The sequence below is a fragment of the Artibeus jamaicensis genome, unplaced genomic scaffold, assembly GCF_021234435.1.
Source record: "Artibeus jamaicensis isolate MK-2021 breed Jamaican fruit bat unplaced genomic scaffold, CSHL_Jam_final scaffold_847, whole genome shotgun sequence".
Lineage (NCBI taxonomy): Eukaryota > Metazoa > Chordata > Mammalia > Chiroptera > Phyllostomidae > Artibeus > Artibeus jamaicensis.
The window spans coordinates 24,924,713-24,944,590 of record NW_026522057.1 but is presented as its reverse complement, the minus strand read 5'-3'; the positions used below and the strand labels follow the sequence as shown (position 1 = coordinate 24,944,590).

Here is a 19,878-nt window from a genome sequence, read left to right as displayed (position 1 = left end):
GTGGCCCTGGGTGACTCGGCCTCTCCCTCCTTGTCCTAGATCGTTGGCATCGTCACCCGACACAACCTGACGTACGAGTTCCTGCAGGCCCGCCTGCGGCAGCACTACCAGACCATCTGAGGGCCCGGCTCGGCCTCACGCCTCGGGCCAGCCCTCCTGCTCCCGGGGCTCCCTGGGGAGACAGCCGCTCTGTCCCCCGCCGCAGCAGGTGGGGGCCGTTCCAGGGCTCAGCGCATCCCCAGTCACCCCCTCACTCGGAAAGCCTGCAGTCATCAAACACTGTCGTGGTCGGAGATCCCAGGGACGGTGTTAACCCCCAGGGTGGGCCTCGTGTGCTGTGCTCAGCGGTACCTTCCCGGGTCCCGCTCCCCGAGGCCCCCATCCAGTGTCCACACAGGTTGCAGCCCTTCCACCCCACGAATGCCGGGGCCAGAGCAGGCGGGCGGCGAGCCTCGCTGGAGGGGGGCCCCAGAGCATTGTTCCTGCCCCTTACTGCTTTCCTGGGGAACCCCGCTGTTGCCTTAAACTGTGATGGGAGGGGCTGTGGCCCAGGCAGATACTGGGGGGAATCAGTTGCAGATTAAGTGAATTACTAAATTCAGGAACTGGGCATTGAGGAAACAGCCTTTTGTCCGGAGGCCTTCCTGCGCAGGGCCTCTCGGCTCAATACCTGTTAATCTGAGGGGACCTGCTCTGCTTCTGGGGTGTGAGCTGCAGGGCTCTGGTCTGGCCCCTGTGGCCTCAGTCTCCGTGGAGCCGTGGCCTCCAGCTGCATAAAGCGCTCCCCACTAACAGTTTATGAGTGGAAAGCCAGGTGGCCAGAAAGCTCTCTTTGTTTGTGACTGCATCTCCCTGGAAAAGCCGCCACAGCCCCACCCCGAGGACCCCGGTGTCCCCCCGCCCCGAGCACACCAACGCAGCAGGGCCCCAGACGGACTGCCTGGGTCTGGAGAGCAGCGCAGTGGCCTCTGAGGCAGAAAGCGGTGAGCCCTGGGGCAATAGCCGCTGCAAGGTGCGTGTTCCAGCTGGAGAAGCCCAGGTGTTGCTGACAAAGCAGAGGCCGGATCTGAGGACGAGGCTGTCCGCCCTTCGTGAACCTGTCACCTCCCTGCTGTCACCACAGCCCCGCCTCCCGAGGGGCTCAGAAATGGAAACACCAGGAGGGGTCTGCCTGGAGTGGGGGGCGGGCACTTCCTGCCCGGCTGTGCCCTAGGGGGTCAGCAGCGTGCATGGGAAGCCTCCCGAGGCTTTCGGTGACTCAGTTTCTCCCTAGGCTGCTGGGCGTCTGAGTGCCAGGCGTTGGCTCTCACTGGCCTCTCCCTTCCGCTCCCTTCGAGTGTTTGTCGGCATCGCGGGCCCGTCAGGCAGCCCTATAGCAGATGTGCTCTGGGACTCAAGATGGCATCCATTGGCATCTAATGCTCAGTTTTAATCGTGGAAGTTTAAAGACTGTGGTGCCTGGCCCCGGCAACACCGCTGTCTTGCCTTCCACCTTAAGGTGACTTCCATCAAGACGCCTTCAGCTGAGGGAGTGGGGTGAGGGGCTCAGGTCTTGTGTTCAGCACATTCTGATGCATAATTTCATTTCAGTGAGGGGTTGGTTCAGGATCTTTTCTGACTGTGGCCGCCTCCTTGCTATTTTTTAAAAAGATTTTATTTATTTATTTTTTACAGAGAGGGAGAAACATTAGTGTGCGTTGCCTCTCTCACATCCCCTAATGGGGTACCTGGCCCCGCAACCCAGGCATGTGTCCTGACTGAGAATCGAATTGGCGACCCTTTGGTTCACAGACTTGTGCTCAGTCCACTGAGCTACACCAGCCAGGGCTATTTTCTTATCACTTTGACCAAAAGTACTTTGAGGCCTAAGTTTTTCAGCATCCCTGGATGCAATTGATTTGTGAAATGTGGCTGAAACCCCCAACAAATTGTTCAGGAAATCACAGGGACCAAAAAAGGCAAGCCCTTCTAAATGTGGTAGTGTTGAACTAGCTGCCACTTTATTTTAAAGCAGCATTCAGAGCTTGGCCACCTTACCCATCCCTTTGATGAAGAAGGGAGCTGGTCGCACAGGTCATGGGCAGAGCCCGCTTTCCCAGCCCTCACGGAGACTGGACGGGCCGATGTCCTGCGGGAGGGCCTCTGGCTTCCAGGCTTGGGCCACCCGGTGCTCCCCAGAGCCGCCAGGGGCATGTCAGAATTTACCCCCACACACGCTGCATTGCTCTTAAGCCACCAAGATACCTTGTTCCCGTCAGCACAGCCCAGAGATCGACGGCAGAATGCAATACCTTCCTCCCGAACTCCCTGCACAGCCGCCAGGGAGGACCCACACCCAGGCCCCTCTGGAAGGACACACTTCCTGTCCTCCGTGGAGGCTGTCCTTTGCAGATAAGCCCAAAGACAGCCGCTGCCGCCTTGTAGCAAAGCAGCTGTTAGCCTCGCGCCTTTGGTTTCTGTTAGGAGCCTGCATTTTCAGCTTGCACCTGGTCCCGCGAGCCCCACGGCCTCCCGGGGATGTGGTCCCTCCACAGGTAAAGCTGTACAGAGGGCTCTGGGGTGGCTGGAGGTGGTTGTGTTTTGTCTCCAGCCTGGTGCTTCGTGGCTCCCCTGCTGAGGTAGGTGGGGAAGTTGGGGGGAGCGTCCACATGGCTGTGGGTCCTTTGCATTATGCCAGGTGATTGGCTCGTGACCTTGTCTAACTAGCGCCTGCTGGCCAGACTGGATGCTTGCTTGACCCAGCCGCCCATAGACATTTCTGATGTGAAATCGCACACTGACACGGCCTGGTGACCAGAAAGCCTCCAGGAAGACCCGGCGAGCCTTCCTGGCCCACGGGATGCGCCGGCAGCGTTGCCCCTCGGCTCCCGTGGGCTTGGCTGTCGTGACGGCCGCGGCGTCCTTGTTTCTGTTTGCACCGTTGGTTTGTATGGTGATGTTTGCTCATTCCACTGTGTATGTAAATGGCGTTTTTTTAATTTGTAAAATCCTATTTTTATTTGAACGTTTGGAACTTGGACGTTCTCATTATAACCTTACCACGTCAGAGTAAAACGTCTTCATCTGTCTCTAGCCCTTGGTCTCCGCGGTGCTCCTTTAAAGTAGCATTTGGTTTGGTCTTACGCCCTCTCTCACTGGTGTGTACGAGCTGCACAGCTAGAAGGCAGTTGTGTGGTCTCAGCTCTCTCTCCGCAGAGTTTTCCCAGCAGGCGTCCCCATTCCCGGGGTCCACGCACCCCCTTAACAAGCAGTTGAGTCCTGTGGATCCCGGCAGACACTGCGGAGCTGCCCCTGTTTCCCCTTCACGTGGGCACCGTCAGGTCGCATTCACCGGCCTTTTCTCCTTTGCAAACGCTGCCTGTTCTTCCAGCAGCTGCTTCCCACGGCAGCCGGTGGAGAGTCCATTCGTGGTCCCGGCAGTACTGTGTTGAGGAACCGGTCCACCGCCATCCCCGTGGGCCAGCCAGGAGCAAGGACATCGACGCTGAGTCTGCACGTGGCCAGCCCTCGTGGCCGGCTTCTGTCAGCGCCATGTTCGCTTCTGGCGTTCGCTTCTGGTTTTGCCAGAAGCGGGACTTGCTCTCTGACTGATTTGCTTCAAGTTGCCATTGCAGCAGTGGTAGGAGTGGTCTGTCGGTCAGTCCCCTCCGCCTGTCCCCAAGTTCCAGGGGCATTTTCTGTGTGTTTGGCACTTTCAGCCAACCCACTGTGTCACGGGACGCCCAGCTCTCCGCCCTTCCCTCCCAGCGTCTGCCATTCATTCCTCCAGCGCCTGACCCCAGAGCCAGGTTTGGACACTTCTTCCACTTCTTTACCCTTGTCCTTGTGAGTCCCCCGCTGCTCAGTCTCCCACCCTTCTGAGCTTGAAGTCCACATAAGGAACATTCTTTCTGCAAGTGATCAGGTTAGAGTTCTTCCCACCCCCCTCCCTCCCCCTCCCTAACCATCAGTTCTGGCTTCCCCACCTTCTACAAGGAGTAAGTTGCCACTTTCTTACCTCTTTTCCCAATTTCCATACGAGACCAAGACAGTTTGACCAACACTTACGGAGGGTGCTGAAAGGGGCATTGGCCCTCAAAGAACGTGCCTTCCAAGACATTGGCCCCATTACAACAGTTACGCCATCAGCGCTGCCAGTGGGGAGTGGAGCTCGTGCCGGGCACGTGGTGTCAGGAAAGGCTTCAGGGAGTAGGTGGCATTCACAGTGAGCCTTGAGGCAGAGCGAGGGGCTGTTCTCGGGGGTGCAAGATGAAGCATATTTCAGGTGGAAGGGGCAGCATGAACTAGGGCACAGAGAAGTGATGGCTTAGGTGGAGGAGCAGGGTCGCAGCAGCTGATACAGAGAGTGAGGCCCAGGAGGTTGGGGTGGGGAACGGGTCAGAGGGCCGCCCCCTGTTGCAGGTGGACCCCAGTGCCTGGCAGTTTCTACTGAGGATACATTTTCAGAAACCGATACAAAGACACCGTCTTCTCCAGGGGCTCCCACCTCGGTGAAATCTGCAAGTCCAGGCACTTTGGGCCTGAATTAGGAGAAGACGATTCCAATTTTTAAAAATATGTTAGTACCCAAAAGGCACATAAACTTGTGGTGTAGTGTGTCAGCATAGCAAACATTTCTCCCTTCACTTTGCTCAGCTTTTAAACCCAAATTCTTTGCCACTTCTTTTTTTAAAAAATTATTTATCTTTAGAGGGAAAGAGAAGGAGAGAGGGAGAGAAATATCAATGTATGGTTGCCTCTCATGTGTTCCCTGCTGGGAACTGGCCTGCAACCCAGGCATATGCCCTGACTGGGAATCGAACCATGATCTGGTTCACGGGCCTACACTCAATCCACTGAGCTACATTAGCCAGGTGCCTCTTCTTAAAACTAAAAGTTCAATTCACTCAACTGTAGCAGGTAACTAGCAAAATGTATCAGAAAATTCAGTACCCTCATTATATAAATGTTCCTTTAAAAAAATAACCAAAAAGTACTAGGTGTGCAAAAATTGTCTATTGCATACCAGCTACATTAGTTGTAACCAGGGGGAAGAAAGCTTAGATGTTTTAAAGTTTTCTTTTTAATAATTAAGGGCCCCGAATAGGAGCAACTCTAAAAAAACAATGTCCTTTCAGTGTCTGGGGGCTTCTTCAGGATCTGTGATGAGGCCGGAGGGAGAGAGCAGGTTGAAAACGGCAGTTTGAATCCCAGCCCACCCCCCAAAAAAAATAAATGAAGGAAGGATTTGTCCAAATCCACAGAACGCACACCACCCAGAACGACCTCTGTGTGAACTGTGGCACTGGGGTGAGAACGACGTGTCCTGTCTGTGCTGGCACATGAACTCACAAACCCCCCAGGGGCATGCGGGTAGGGGAGGAGGCTCAGTGTGTGAGCGGAGGGGCGCCTGGGAAATCCGCACTTCCCCCTCACGTTTGCTCTGCACCCAGAATCGCTCTAAAAACAGAGTTTGTTCGGTCACTTTTAAAGGTAGGAAGAAAGGTACTGAGCGTTCTTCTCTCGGACAAAAGTGAGGAGGTGGGGACCGGCGGACTGAATTCTCTTCCCCAAGGAAACTGAAAGAAAGCACGCCCAGGCTTGGCTTCTGTCCGTGGTGCTGAAGTTTATTCGTTTTCAAACCTCTTTCAATCACAGGTGAGGGTTTACCCTACAATGTTAATGCACGGGGTGGGAGAGGCGGGGAAGCCACAGCTAAGCCACGTCATCTACAGTTAGCATCAAAGGTGAGAAATGTGGACAGGCAGCTGCAGCTCAGACAGGGTGCTCGTCACAATTCCACTTGACGGCAATGAGATGGTACAAGGTGGAGCAGAAGACCCCAGGGGACGCAGGCCTCTGAAGTCCGCCCGGGCCTGGCCGTTATCTTCGGTACTACAAAGGGAACACAGACACGTTTGGCTTGCTGTCCTGGCTGCACCGGGCATCTAAGAAGTAAATGCCCCTCACAGCTTCATGGGATTGCGCTCACGTCCCACCAGGCCCACTGAGCCTGGCGACCCTCTGAGTTGCATGAACTGATAAACAAATTGCTCATAAGAAGCTTATAAGGTCAGCGCTGGCCCATTTCCATTGACCTTTGGGATCTGACAGTTCTGGGGAAGAGAGTGACCTGCCAATCCTCAGGATGAGGGTGTCCTGGCCATGCTCATGGGAGTCACTTTTTTTCCTCAGCATTTTCTCAGCAAGCTAAGGACGATGCCATCAGCCCTATGTTTTGGGGGCACCCACCAAGTGAGGGCAGAAATTTGCAAGGGAGTGAGCTTCTACGTGGGCCCTTTCCTGCCATAGGCATCCCCTGGTGGTGTTCTGTGATGTGCTGTGAGACTCAACAAAACCACAGTTTCCTTCCTCCCCACCCCATGTCCAACCCCAGTTCCTCTTACCCGGAAGCTGTTGCAGCCCAGTCCACTCTGGGCTCCAATCCTGTCCATCCTGCCCCCAAAGCAGCTGGACCTCCGCAGGCTCCGAGGGGCGGCGAGCAGTGCCCTCAGCTTGTTTTTCAGGAGGGCAGATCTCTCGGAGGAGTCCCAGGGGCCCCGCCCAAGGGCACCCCCATCTCTCTGGACTGGGTTGACCTCCCCAGTCCAGGGAGGCACCTCTGGGAGGGGGCCGAGAGCTGCCGCAGCTTCCTCATTCTGCTCACTGAGCACTTGTGGGGGCATGAGCTCATCCTCTATAGGCACCTTGTCCTCCAAATGGTCCAGCAAATTCTTTACAGAAGGAAAACACGGGGAGAGAAAGAAGTCTCACCGACGGGCGGTGCCGCAGAGCCCCCTGGCCCCAGACCATGCCCCCTTCCTGACCCTACCTTGAAATCCATCAGGTCGGCATTGGACACGGAGCTGTATACAGGGCTGGCTCTGCTTAGCCCTGGGAGCTGAAACGCCAGAAAGAGGAGGAGGCTCGTGATGGTGAAGAAGGAGCCCATGCTGGCGTCGGTCAAGGAGTGCTCTGCCGCTTGTCGCCTTTTCTCTCCTCTCCGGCTTCCCTCTGCCGACAGTTGTGGTTGGTCTCTGTCTGTCTCCGTCTCCCAGCTGCCCTGCGCCTCCTCTTTTTATAGCCCCCCGGCTCTCCAAGAGCGCAAGAGGGACAGAACCCTCCCCATTCTGTCACTTGCAGCGATAAAGCAGCCGAGTGAGGAGCCAGCAGAAGATGCCCTTTTAAAGTTATCAGTCCAGCAGAGCCCTTCACAGCCCCTCCACCTTGAGCAGCCCCAGCAAGCCTCGGGAACCTAGGCTGCAATAACCACATTCTTGTTGATTTGCCTCAAGAGGTCCCCACTTCAAAGGTGTGAGAAGAGCAAAAAAGAGTCCTTGGTTATCTCGATGGGATGCCTCGGGCTTCTTTCTCCTGGGCAACGGGACCCATGCCGGGAAGCGGAGGAGGGTGACGGGAAGCGGAGGAGGGTGAAGGCTCAGTCACCCAGTTGGTTTATGGCTCAGCTGTCAGGCCCCCAAATAAGGGTGGGAGAGGAGGAAATGGCAGGCAGCCGGATGCTGGGGACAAATTAGTCCAGATGCTCGAGCTGGCCTCACACCTGACTCATCGGCTGCGAGGGCAGAACCTCTCCGACAGGGCTGCCCCAGCTTGGCTGTCACCCTCAGTAATCAGGCGAAAAGCGAGTTATTTTTGAGAGTACCAAGCCAGCTGGATCCGAATGTGAAAAATGCCCCAAGAATTCAGCTCCCAAACACGAACACCAAGAAAAGTTAGGGGGCGGGGAGCACAGTTGGTTCCTCTGCAGAGCTTGCCCCCCCTTCCTGCCCCACAGCCCCTCCGAGGTGTCAGGGGAGATGGGCCCTGAGAGAATGCCTGTTTTCATCTCACGCTCATAGGAGCTCAGATTCTTCGAGTTGGAAGCTTGTAACGTCCCCAGGAAGTGGGGAGTAGTGTTCCCACTCACGAAGGAGCAGAACTGAGGCTAAGCACAAATGTCGCTTGCCCAAGGTCATGAGCACAGAACTAGGACACGGACCCCAGGTCTGACACCAACGCCCAGGTCCTTAACCCATTTCACCGATATGCTGCTGCTTAGCAGGGCGGTTCCTGACAAGCCCCTTAGGTAGTGGCCCTGGTGAAATATACCCCTAGTCCCTGTCTCTCAGGCTGCCTCCCCCCCCCCCGCCCAGAGGCTGCAGCTCTGTGTGCTTGACAAGTCGGAGTGTGTGACTGTCTCAAAAAAAGTGCTACCTCCAACCTCCACGACCTGTTGACACACCCAACCGAATCTACACAGGAGCTCAGGAAATGCGTGTTGATGGCCCGTGCGTGCCGGCCAGGCCCCTCCCCCCCGCAGTGCTCACTCTTTGGCTAATTGGATATCAAGGGCAGGACTTCAGGGCCGGATGGGGCAAGATCTCCTGAGAGGTGTCCAGGGTGGTTTTATTCTAAGACGGAAGGAAAAAGGAGGGCTCTTCAGGAAGTGATTCGGGTCAGGCAGACTCAACTTGAAATTGAAACGGCTGCCGTTCTGAGTAGGAGCTCTGGCGGCAAAGGGCCATCGCATCCTGACAAGTCCCTGGCATGTGCTCAGAGCTTAATTGCTTGGTTGGCAGGGTTATTATTAGCCAAGAGGATTCAGCGAGCAGCCACGCTGGGAGGAAGTGGTGCTCCCAGCTGCCTGCGTCACACGGCCGTCTCCTGGAGATGCCCTTTAAGACAAGCCTTTGATGCTGGCAAAGACCCTGGAAGGGCATCATGGCAGGTGGCCTCCAAGCCTGCCGGCTGCTGCCTGGTCCTGAGCCGCGTCTGGGGTCTGCAGGTAGCCCAAGGAGAAGCAGAAGTCCTGTCCAAGGTTCTAGAAAGAGAATTCCAGAACCCGTCAGCTTGTTTCATGGAAGTCATTTTACTTTTCCCAGAGCGAAACTGGAGTGGAACATGGGCGTCATCTGTGGGGTTTCTTGTTCGCCAGGGTTTGCTTTGTCTTTTCGTTTGCAGAAGGGGTTGGCGACAAAAAGAATACTCCTTTTAGCTGCCCTGAGGACTTGGTATAGAACTAACACCCCCTCCTGCGCTAACTGGACCCAGAGAAAGCAGACAGTTCCCAAATACACACACTACCCCAAATCCCAGTAGAGCCTTTGACTTGAGCCTGAAACAAACAATTGGCTTGATGTAAAGTTTCTTTTCATTTCCAGCCTCCTGCTCAACTCTGGGCTGCGTGTGTGGAGAAGCAGCATTCGGTGGGGGCGTTAGGAGCCAGCCTGTTCGAGTGAGACAGAAGAAAAGCGAAAGGCACAGATGACCGGTCCGCCCCCTCCTCTCCCACTGGCTGAAAAAGGAAAAGGCTTTATTCCTGTTAGTCATGCACAGAATGGGCATCGTAAGTGGTGGGAGGCCCCAGACTGGGGGCACCCCCAGTCTCAGGCCGAGTCTGGCTTCACGACCCTCCAGAGAGATTATGGGGATGCTGTGGGCTGCTTTGGGGAGCCTCAAGGCCCAGCGATGTCAAGCGTGTGCCTAACTGGGAGGAGAAGCCCGTCGCATGCATGGTGTGAGCCTTTCAGACCCAGGTGGGCTAAAGCAAAAGCCCCTGTTGGGAGAAATGGGTCGGACACTGTTGCATGTTTAGGGATGGTTGCTCCTGACTTTGAAAACACTCTTCTGCTTCTTTGGCACAATATGAAGGCCCCAGGGATGGGAAACAGGAGCAGGTTCCCTAGAACACAAAGCCCAAGGAGAAACTCATTTGCTAAAGCTGCATGGGGGTTCCAGATCAGTGGGAGTGAGGGGGTGTATTAGTTAACTATTGCAAAGTGACAAACTACCCCAAAACTCAGCAACTCAACACAGCACCTGTCTACCATCTGACAGTCTCTGAGGATCAGGGATGGAGCCCTGCTTAGCTGGGTGCTTCTTGCTCAGGCTCTCACAGGCTGCCATTAAGAGGCTGACCAAAGCCTGGCCAGGGAGCCCAGTCGGTTAGGGCATCGTCCTGATGCACCAAGGTTGCAAGTTTGATCCCCAGTCAGGGCACATGCAAGAATCCACCAATGCATACATAAATAAGTGGAACAACAAATCAACCTTTCTCTCTGTCTCTAGCTCTCTACAATCAATATAAAAATAAAAGTAAAAAATGTTGGTCATCTCAAGGCTTGGCTGCAGGATCTGCTTGCAGCCCTCTGGTCCTTGTGCCTGTTGGCTGGAGGTATGAGTTCCTTGCCACAGAGGCACTCCTGACTTTCTTCAGGTAAAGAGAGACAGAGCGACAAAGCAAGCCACCGCCTCTTTGTAGCCTCATCTTAGGAGTGGCCTCCCATCATGCTTGTCATGGGTGCTTTTCCTGAAAAGTGGGTCCCGAGGTCCAGCCCACATGGAGGGCATGGGCACCAGGACACGAGTCTCCTGTTTCAGAGGCTGCCAGCCCCAGGGAAGGACACACAAAGAGGAAATATAAGGCGATGTGTTACCACCTGGCCGGTTTTGAAAAACCACCCTAGTGGCTGGTCGGTCAGGCTGAGCATCTCCAGGGGGCTTCCTGGAGCCGTCTGTGGGGGAGCAAAGGCTGAGAGCCCCGTACCCGACCCCTGGCTGCTGCTGTGAGAAAGAGCCACAGCCTGGGGCACTTGGCAACAGAAAAGTCCTGTCTCACGCCAGAGGTCTGAGATGAAGGGTCGGCAGGGCCACGCTCCCTCCGAAACCTGCAAGGGCAGGTCCTTCCTGGCCTCATCCAGCTCTGGCGGCTGCCAGCTCCCCTCACTCACATATGTGTCACTCCGTCCCTGCCTCCATCACCATGGGGCCATGTCTCCGGTCTGTGTGTCTCTCTACTTGTAAGGACGCCCAGCACAGTGCACTGGGGGCTCACCCTACTCCAGTGTGACTCATCTAACTAGTCACATCTGCGATGGCCCTTTTTTACATGAGGCCCTGTTTGGAGGTTCTTGGGCTTTGGGGCCTCTATGTGTCTTTTGGGAGGGGACATGTAATTCCACCCACGCACAGGTGCTTTATCTGTGGGCTTCTTTCCTTCTCCAGTCTGTCACTGGTCAAAGGGGTCCCCCCCTCACCCCACCCCCCTCCAGGCCATTGTCTCCCCTGCACTTTCTGGCTGTGATACCCCATTCCCTCAGGCAGCAGTGGCAGGGGCGTGGTGAGGGGCTGGGGGGAACAGACCCCCCTCCTGACCATCCGTGAACTGGCTCGGCAGTCTCTCCCTGCGTGGAGGACGAGGCAGTGGTACCCGGGGGTGGACAGGAGGTCGAATGGCAGGTCAGCCATTGCCAGGGCTGCATTTGCCAGGAAGCCAGAGGCTGAGCAGGTGTGAGGCAGCGTATGAATCAGCCGCAGGCCCCTCTATGTCCAGGCGCCTAGCACAGAAAATATTTCCTAAATGACTGGATTGATGAGTTTGCCTTCAGCGCCTGTCTACAACCCCCCTCACCCAATGCTGTCTGTACCTTGCCCTCCCCAGGGGGCTCACGGGGACAGGGAGTCTCCTTCTGGATGAAGCAGCAAGGTTCTGCTCTCTCCCCGGGGCAGGAAGAGTCAGATGGGGCACCCAGGGGGAGAGGCTGGTTAGGGAGCTGGTGTGCCAATGTCCCATGAGTGGTGAGGATCTAACCCAGGACAGGGCGTGAAGGACAGTACACAGGAAGAGCATGGGGCGGACACAGTGCCACCTGGGCAGTTTAGTCAGAGAAGGAAGCCAATGAAGATTCCGGGGCTCTAATATCAAAGGTGTGGGGCCCCAGGTGGAGGTTCAATCATTCAGGAGTGTCTTAGTTTGGGCTCCCCTGAACCTGAGACAAGAATCCAGGCCAAAGTAGTTTACTGTGGAGTGGATCCCAGGAAATATCAGCGGAGTGGGGAAGTGACCACCTGGGGCAGCCGGAGGTTACCCCTCCCTCCCCGCAAAGAACTCTGGGAGCCAGTGTCAGATGCGTCCCACCTGTGAACCGTGGCCGTGAACTCCCCAGCACTTCCTGCCTGCCCCAGGGGAGCCCGGTGGGCTCTGCTGCCAGAGGACAGTGCGGTGCTGCCGGATGGAGTTACAGGCTGGCAGCCTGGGCCCTGCAGCCTGCAGGGCGGGGACTGTGTGTAGCCGACGAGAGAGCTCTGGGAACAAGACTGGGAGCCGGTGTCCCAGGGGAGGTACGGAGTGTGGGTTTAGAGATTCTCCAGGACGTCCAGGCGGCTGGTTCCCGACCCCATGGCAGAAACGGGTCACTCCGTGGAACCAGCATGACCATTAAAGCTCAGGTAGTACAGGAGGAATCCTGCAGACACCGGGACAAAAGGCTGAGGACCACACCAGGAACCGACACATGGCCAAGTTCAAGATTTTATTTAGACCTGGTTCTGCAGGAAAAGAGATGCATTTTTCCCCCTTGCCTCCAATCATTCTCAGAAGGGTCAAAGCGCCACAGAGGGACAGAGAAGGGCTTGGCATTGCTTGGGAAGGTGGCAGGAGCAGACTCAGTGACGAGATGCAGCGCTCGGGCCCCATGCTTGTCCTCACTTCTGAACCTTACGTTTGGGACACAGCAAAGCCCGTCTACCCTCTACCGAGCCTCCTTCCAGCACCGAAGGAGGCACAGGCTAGACCTCCTAGGGCCTGTGTTCACCGTCTTTCTGGGAAGACTCAAATGACCGACACCCTTGGACATGTGTCATCCGGCAGCCTCTCTGCAGGACGAGGTCAGTAACAGAAGCCGGGGAGGGACGTGTTAGAAGGGGCCGTGGTCACAGAGTACGAGGCTGGCTTTCAGGGACACCACAGATGGTGTGTGGGCCGCCAGGCTGCCCATGGACACCAGACACCAAGGGAGCTCCTGGAGACGTCGCTCCAGCAGGTGCCTCAGGCCACCTGCGGTCCCCCTCCAGCAGTCACGTTTGGCTCCTTCGCAGTTGCTTTAGGGTCCTCCTTCCTGGAAGGGCCCGATAACAGGATGCTTCTGTGTGATGCAAGCAGACTCCTCCGCCGGAGCCCTACTTATGGGAGAGCAGACTCGCCCGGTGGCTGGGTTTGGGGAGCGGGTGTTCTGGGAGGGGTTTATCGTCATCACCTGAGCAGAGAGGAAGTTTGCAATGGCACCAAAGGTTGACCTGAGGGATGCGATCGGGACGGGAAGCGGCCATCTCCCCAGCAAGCCTGACTCCCTGACTTGGGAGGGGCCAGGTGGTGCAGTGGTTAGGGGCCCCGGTGCCAGGGCTGGGCTGGGTGAGCTTGAATCCTGCCTCTGCCACGTACCGACTTCGTGACCCTGAGCAAATCACATCGCCTGTCTGTGCCTCGGTTTCCCCGCCTGTAAAATGGGAGCTGATAAGAATTTTTACTTTGTAGAGTTGTTGTCAGAAGCACTAGGCAAAGACGGCTCACAGTTTTATTGTGAATAAGTTGCTCCTAAAACCCTGTTTTTAATTTTATTTATTTATTTATTTATTTATTTATTTTAAAGATTTTATTTATTTATCTTTAGAGGGGAAGGGAAGGAGAGAGGGAGAGAAACATCAATATATGGTTGCCTTTCATGCGTCCCCTGCTGGGAATTGGTCTGCAAGGAACTGGTCTGCAACCCAGGCATGTGCCCTGACTGGGAATCGAACCGCGATTGTTTGGTTTGCAGGCCCGTGCTCAATCCACTGAGCTACACCAGCCAGGGCTAATTTTATTTTTAATGCATTTAACTTAGTGACTGACTTGAGAGAGAGACAAACAGAAACACTGATTTGGTGTCCCACTTATTGGTACACTCACTGGTTGCTTCTTGCACGTGCCCTGACCGGGGATGGAACCTGCCGCCTTATGGCATCGGGAGGCGTTAGCTCAGTAACCGACCGAGGCACCTGGCCAGAGCCTAAAATCTCATTTTTGAATCTCAGGAGATCTCATTAGATGCCCATAATCTCTGACACACAGGGGTTCAAATGAGAAACAACACAGAGACCTACAGCCTCGGGTTCGCTCTCTCTCAAAGAACCACCAGTGAGCCGAGCAGACTGGCTGTGGGCCCAGTTCAAGGCCCCACAGCTCCAGGAGTGAGCGCAGGCTCCGGGCCACCGTGATCTGCGCTCAAATCCCAGCACTGGCTTTGAGCAGCTGCCGGCTGAGAGGCAGGATGCTTTGTTTGTCTAGGTCTCGTTTTTCTCATCCATAAAATGGGCATGGTAACAGTCCTGTCTCCTTTACTGAGTTGGATCATACAATGGCCCCCAAAACCAGCAGAGCAGGGTCAGGTTCAGTGCTGTGGCCTTGGATGCCTGGAATGCAGGTGACAGGGGAAGGGGACCCACAGAACACAGAGCAGTGGCCCCGACCAGGACTCTCCCCACAGATGAGGCCACACGGTGCAATGCTGGTGCTTGTCTCCTTTTCTGGCGGAAAATAAGGGGCTTCCCTCTCTGGGGCAGGCGGAAGGTGACGATGCAGAGCCCAGGCGAGGGGCGCCCTGAAATGCTGGACCGCTTGTCCCACACTTCCAAGCTTGTGGGTTTGGGAAATGGAAGTACTTTAAACCTCAGGGCTTTGAAGGCTCCTTTCAGATGACATCAGGAATCCAAGGCTGAGGTTTGGGGCAGGACAGAGGGCTCACTCCTATTCATGAGTGCAAATGAGCCGCATGTACACACACGCACACGTACGCACTGCCCCGTCTCTGAGACTGTGTCGCTCACACCTTCTGAAACAAGAAACTCCCGGGACAGTGCCTTGCACAGAAAGGCGGGCAGAGACCAGCCAGCATGGCAGGCGCTTGGACACACAGCCTCCCGCAGGTTGCAGTGAAACCTCAGGGCCTATTTCCAGGAAGCACCTGCCAGGCTTTGAAAAGCAGTTTCTAGGAAGTATCTCAATTGCTCGAGGTATTTCTGGACATTTCAGAGCCTGAAAACCCTTCAAAGAAAGCCGCCCCCCAACAGCTGACCAGCCCTGGAGGTGTATATCCACAGCCCACCATCAAGACACCTTTGGGACCTCTAAGAAAACACAGAGTTGCAGGGGGAGGAGGTGGTTTGCTGTTTTCTTTTTAATTTTTTTGAAATGATGAAGTATTTTGAATGCAATGAGACAAATCAGTTTCAAAAGAACAAGCTTTAATGCTGACTTTATCTCATGGCAAACTTGTGCTCAAAGGTAAGAACTGGCTTATATAGAGCAATCCAATTAAAAATATAGTAAATAAATAGGAGGCGCTTCAAAGGGGACCAGGCAGTTGACAGGAAATCGGTCCATCGCTGGGACTTCCTATAATTGGCTCCTCAGTCCTTTGTGGGGAACAGAGAGGGTGATGGTGGCATGGGGGGGGACTGAGGCAAGATCTGAGCTTCCCGTCACCCTGTGCCACCCCTGCTACCGCCGCTGCCTCACCCCACGCTCGTCCTCTGCTGGTCTGGATCATTGGCGTGTCCTCCATCACACTGTGGCCCAGTTTCCTCCTCTGCAAGCAGGACTGCAGCTGCCTTGGGGATCTGGGCCTCGGTCTTTGCAGCTGTGGACAGTTGGAGGGAAACCAGGAGGAAAGTGTTTAGGGATCTTTCTACCCCAAGGATGGGCTGCCAGACTCCACTGAACCCCACCCCAAAGCAATTCTGCCCTTTTGATCACAGATGCAGCAGGTGGGTACAAACAAGATGGGTGGGTCTCGTGGGCTTGGGATCGAATGGTGTCCACAGCGAATACTCCCAGAAAGGCATTCCTTGGCCCTGAGGACTGTCAGCGACAGGGAGTGGTGTCTAGGAGTCCCATTCTCAGACTGTGGTCCCCAGAGACAACAAACCCAGAAGTGACTCCAGGGCGGAGCCCCCAGGAATGGGGGTGGGGTGGCCAGCTGACAGGTAGGAAGCTCACTCTTGCAGCCCAAGCCACTGAACTCGATCCGATCCATCCTCCTCCCCCCGAAGCAGCTGGAGTCGGGCATCTTCTTGGGGCTTTGTGGTTCCCTTGGGGTGGGGAGGATGTTGTCACCAGGCCCAAGGCCACCAGCAGAAGCTGCCTCCTTGGTCTTCCAGGCTTCTTCAGAACTGTGTCCTTCAGAACTGTGCTGCAGGGGCTCCAGGGCCCTCCGTGGCTCCGGAATACAGGCCAGTGGCTCCTGCAATGGGGGGGAGAATAACCCGAGCCTCAGGGGCCCTCCCTTGAGCCCAACCTTCCTCAGTGGCACCCGAGGGAACCGACCACTGTGGGTCCGGGTCCCGGCTCCCAATCTCACCACTCTCCGATTCTCAAAGGGACCTCTTGTAACAGTAGGTAGAGACCTTTTCACTTCTGTTGTCATCTTGAGACAGGTCCAATGTGGGACAACCTTTTAGCAGTGACAGGTGAAGGAACAGAAGCAGCCAGAGTGCCCTGGACAGCCCCGTCTGTGGGTCCATGTTGCCGGAGAGGTGGGCCGAGGTTGCTGCCCTTCAGTTGCTGTGTTCCAGTTCTGCTCTCACCTCCTCCAGGTCCACAGGGGCTCCTCTGGGTCCTGAGGCATCCACGGCCTTTTATCCCTGGCCCTGGCCTGCTCTCCAGGGTTATCTCTGAGCGATCGTCTGCATTTCCGCCCTCAGTGCCTGCCACCAGTACTTGCCAGGAGGCGGGGGCTGTGGAGAGCAGGCCTCGCATAGGAGGGTGCTTGGCTGGGTGCGCATGGGTCACAGCCACAGGTCCCTCGCCTCCCACTTCCTCCTTTCCTGCAAAAATCCTGGGCCTTAACATGTGCTTTTCCCTCCCCTCCCCTCCCCGGGCCATTCCTGGACAGGGAAGGGGGACTCCAGGGTCCAGAGGCCCCTGCGACAATGGCTTAACTGCAAGGTGCACCCAGTGGCTCCGAGAACAGCCCCAGCCAACACCCTACCCATGCAGTCTGTCTCCTCCCCTCCCAGTGCCAGTTCGCTGGCCAGCCTTCGGGACTCCCCCCTCGGCCTGGAACGCTGTCCGTGGTCCTGATCGCCCTGAGCAAATTCAAAGCAAGAGGTCTTGCTCCAGTAACACAGGTCTAGCCAGAAAGGCCACTGTGGGGTGGGAGACAAGATTCCACCTGACCTTCCCACGAGCCCCTTCCCTCAGAGGCGACTTGTCTAATGTCACCTGATTAAACGTCTGGATATGACGAGGAACTTCTGGAATGCGGACCCTGCTTCCAACCCCGAAAGGACAGAGCTGATTTGGCTGGAATTTTGAGAGGGAGGCCTAGAGATGAAGTCATCCCGAAATGCCTCCTGCCACAAACCCTCCAGGCGCCGACACTTCCTCTCCTTCACCAGACCAGCACCTATGGGGAAAGCAGGGACAACTGCAAGATGGGATCTCTTGGGGGGTGAGGGGATACCAGAGGTATGAGCAGTGTCCTCCCTAATGTCCCCCTCATCTGGTCATCTCTGATCTAGTTCCCACTAGCAGACGACCTGAACCTGTTCTCTGGGATTAGAAATGAGGTTCCAAGGAAACTGGCCCCGGGAAGAGACCCAGCAGACGGAATCCCCTGCCAGTGTGCGTGGCCAGTGCCGCCACCCAGTCCAGACGGCTTGTGTTAGCCATCAGCAGGACGAGGGAGCAGCACTGCCCAGGGAGGGAGACGGGTGACGACAGAGATGGAAAAGGGGGTGCTGAGGGGCAGAAGCGGTGACTTGTAAGCAAATCTTGCCCTAAAAAAAAAAGCACCTGCCAGTTATGGAGTCAAAAAAGTACTGTTACTGTTCCTCATTTCTCAGATGAGGAGACTGAGCTCAGAGGAATTGGTTTACTTTCTTTGGGTCACACCGTTGACAAGCGGTAAAGCCTGGATTCCAGTCCAGCTAGTCTGACTTCGGACCTGAAGCTCTTAATCACTGCCAGGGTGATCAAAAGGTGTTCTACTCTGAAAAATAAAATAAAATAAAGTCAGATGAGCGTGTCGTCCTCTCTGAAGTTACAGGGAGCCGGGCTGCGAGGGCGGGGTAGGTTCAGTGGCTGTGTGTGTGGGGGGAAGTCTGTGAACTCAGGCAAAGGTCTGCATTCTGCAGGCGGAGATGAGAGAGGGTAGAGGCACACAAGGATGGCCAGTCCCGGGGAAATTCTGGGCACTGGGGCAGTGTGGGCTCTGTACACACCACAGAAAGAATGTGCAACAGTTAAATGGCAGCGAGAGAGAAAAAATCCAGCCAAGTGCGGAGCTGAGTCTGCGGGCTGCTGCCGAGGCTGCAGGGAGTCCCGTGTGTGGGGTGTCGTAAGGCGGAGGGTCAAGAGCAAGATGGGGTTCTTCAGCCAGCACCTGTCAAGAGCGACCACACTGAACCTGAGCCACACCGCACTCTTCCGTAAACTGGACAGATGTCCCCTTCTTGCAGGCACCACAAGGGAGGAAAGGATGTCAGCAGAAGCCCAAGGCAGTGTGGAAAGAGCCAAAGAATTTGAAAGCATGTGAGAGTTTGTCCTTGTATCCAAGGAGAAACGAAGTCACCCTGGGCAGGGGTGGGGGGGAGCCATGAAGGGCTAAACACGGTGACAAAGCCACCACCTGCCAGGGTGTTGGGGGAGGGCAGGTGTGGGGGAGGGCAGGTGTGAGGGAGGGCTTGAGGGAAGACAAAGACTGAATCTGCAGCATTCCAGGGCCTTCTGTCTAGGGAATAACAATACGTCATCAATCAGCTCTCACGCCAGGTTACCCCCACAAGTGCCTACTGAGTGCCTACTCTATGCCATGAGCTTTCCACCCGTTAAACGGAGCTGATCAGACCATCTATGACTCAGCGTTACCACCCAAGGAGCAAATGAGGGATACATGTGGCAGGATGAATAATAGCTCGCAGCAAAGGTGGCCGTGGTGACAGCGTTGGCTCTTGCCAGTGTCAAACCCTGGGTGCTGCCTGGGTGCTGCCTGCAGAGGAAGGGAGAAGACCCTTCATTAGTTGAAGGCGTGGGGTCCCAACAGTCTGGAGACCTGACTCTGGCTCCAATGTCACTACTGCCATGAGCTCTGGCAGTTGTTTCTTCTCTCCTCCAATTTCTTTCTTTGTTTCTTAAACCCTCACCCGAGTATATATTTACTGATTGATTTTAGAGAGAGGAAGGGAGAGAGACAGAGAGAAACATCCATTTACGGACTCCTGTATGCACCCTGACTGGGGACCGAACCTGCAACCTTTCGGTGTACTGGGACAACGCTCCAACCATCTGAGCCACCCAGCCAGGGCTCGAGTTTCCCCATGCCCACCTCACAGGGTTGCTGTGAGGGAGAAATAGAACCCTGCAGGGAAAACGAAGCTTTCTTCTGGAGGTGAGAGCCCAGGCTGGGCCAGACGGATCCCGCCTTTGCGGAGCACACAGTGTAGAAAAAAAACAGACGCAGTCACAGCCCCTCCCCCAGATGAGGTAGATGCTGATACAGCACAGGTCCTGCCACCCACCTTCAAGGGCACTGAGGCTCCCGTTGGACCCCCTTGCAGCAGCCCAGGGAGCAGCAGAGTGGCCCTCGGCCACCGAGAGGGTTGTACCTGGCAGCACGTGCCGCCAGCCTGGGGCCCCCTCCCCCACGACCATCTTGGTAATAGGCTATTACAACTGTTGACTGGATCCTTCCCAGAAGCACCGCCTTGTCGAGGCTGCCTGCCCCCTTTCGAAGCCCCTTCCCTGCAGCTGGTGCTGTGAGCTGCCAAGTCCCGGACCCGTGTTCAGTGTTTGGACCCTTAGGGGGACTTGGCCTTTCTGGGACTGGTCCCACCGGTGGGCTCTCTTTTCTCCTGCTCCGCCTTCCCTCTCTTCCTCCTCCTTCCTCCTCCTCCTTCCTTTTTGTTTTTTCTCTCTGAACCCTTTAAGCCTCCCCCGGCTGTGGATCCCACCCACAGACTGTCAATGGCAAAGTGGTTCTGCCAGAACCTGGTGTCTGAGGCCCACGGGTAACGCATTGGTTGTTGTGCGCTCTGGCTCTTAGCGCTGTTGAAGGTGCGAGTCACGCGTGGTTTGACATTTGC

The 19,878-nt window shown here is 55.8% G+C and overlaps 3 protein-coding genes across 3 annotated transcripts in view; 1 reads left to right on the top strand and 2 right to left on the bottom strand.

Moving 5' to 3' along the window:
* CLCN6 (chloride voltage-gated channel 6) overlaps nt 1–3,066 on the top strand; it is a 37,239-nt gene extending 34,173 nt beyond the window's left edge. The window contains exon 24 of the mRNA XM_037165680.2: nt 40–3,066. Coding sequence (XP_037021575.2) covers nt 40–120 — 81 coding nt within the window. The 3' untranslated portion in view covers nt 121–3,066. The remainder of the gene's footprint in view (nt 1–39) is intronic.
* A 2,519-nt stretch (nt 3,067–5,585) lies between these two features.
* NPPA (natriuretic peptide A) lies at nt 5,586–7,048 on the bottom strand. The gene is made up of 3 exons (XM_037165705.2): nt 6,812–7,048; nt 6,387–6,713; nt 5,586–5,874 (listed from the first exon to the last, which is right to left on the bottom strand). Exons 1-3 carry the CDS (start codon nt 6,929–6,931, stop codon nt 5,863–5,865), a joined length of 459 nt encoding a protein of 152 aa, XP_037021600.1. The 5' UTR covers nt 6,932–7,048; the 3' UTR covers nt 5,586–5,862.
* Nucleotides 7,049–15,068: 8,020 nt separating this feature from the next.
* Nucleotides 15,069–16,368, bottom strand: NPPB (natriuretic peptide B). Its single transcript, XM_053660712.1, has 4 exons — nt 16,201–16,368; nt 15,794–16,037; nt 15,314–15,434; nt 15,069–15,210 (listed from the first exon to the last, which is right to left on the bottom strand). Exons 1-4 carry the CDS (start codon nt 16,315–16,317, stop codon nt 15,141–15,143), a joined length of 552 nt encoding a protein of 183 aa, XP_053516687.1. The 5' UTR covers nt 16,318–16,368; the 3' UTR covers nt 15,069–15,140.
* Between the last annotated feature and the right edge of the window lie 3,510 nt (nt 16,369–19,878).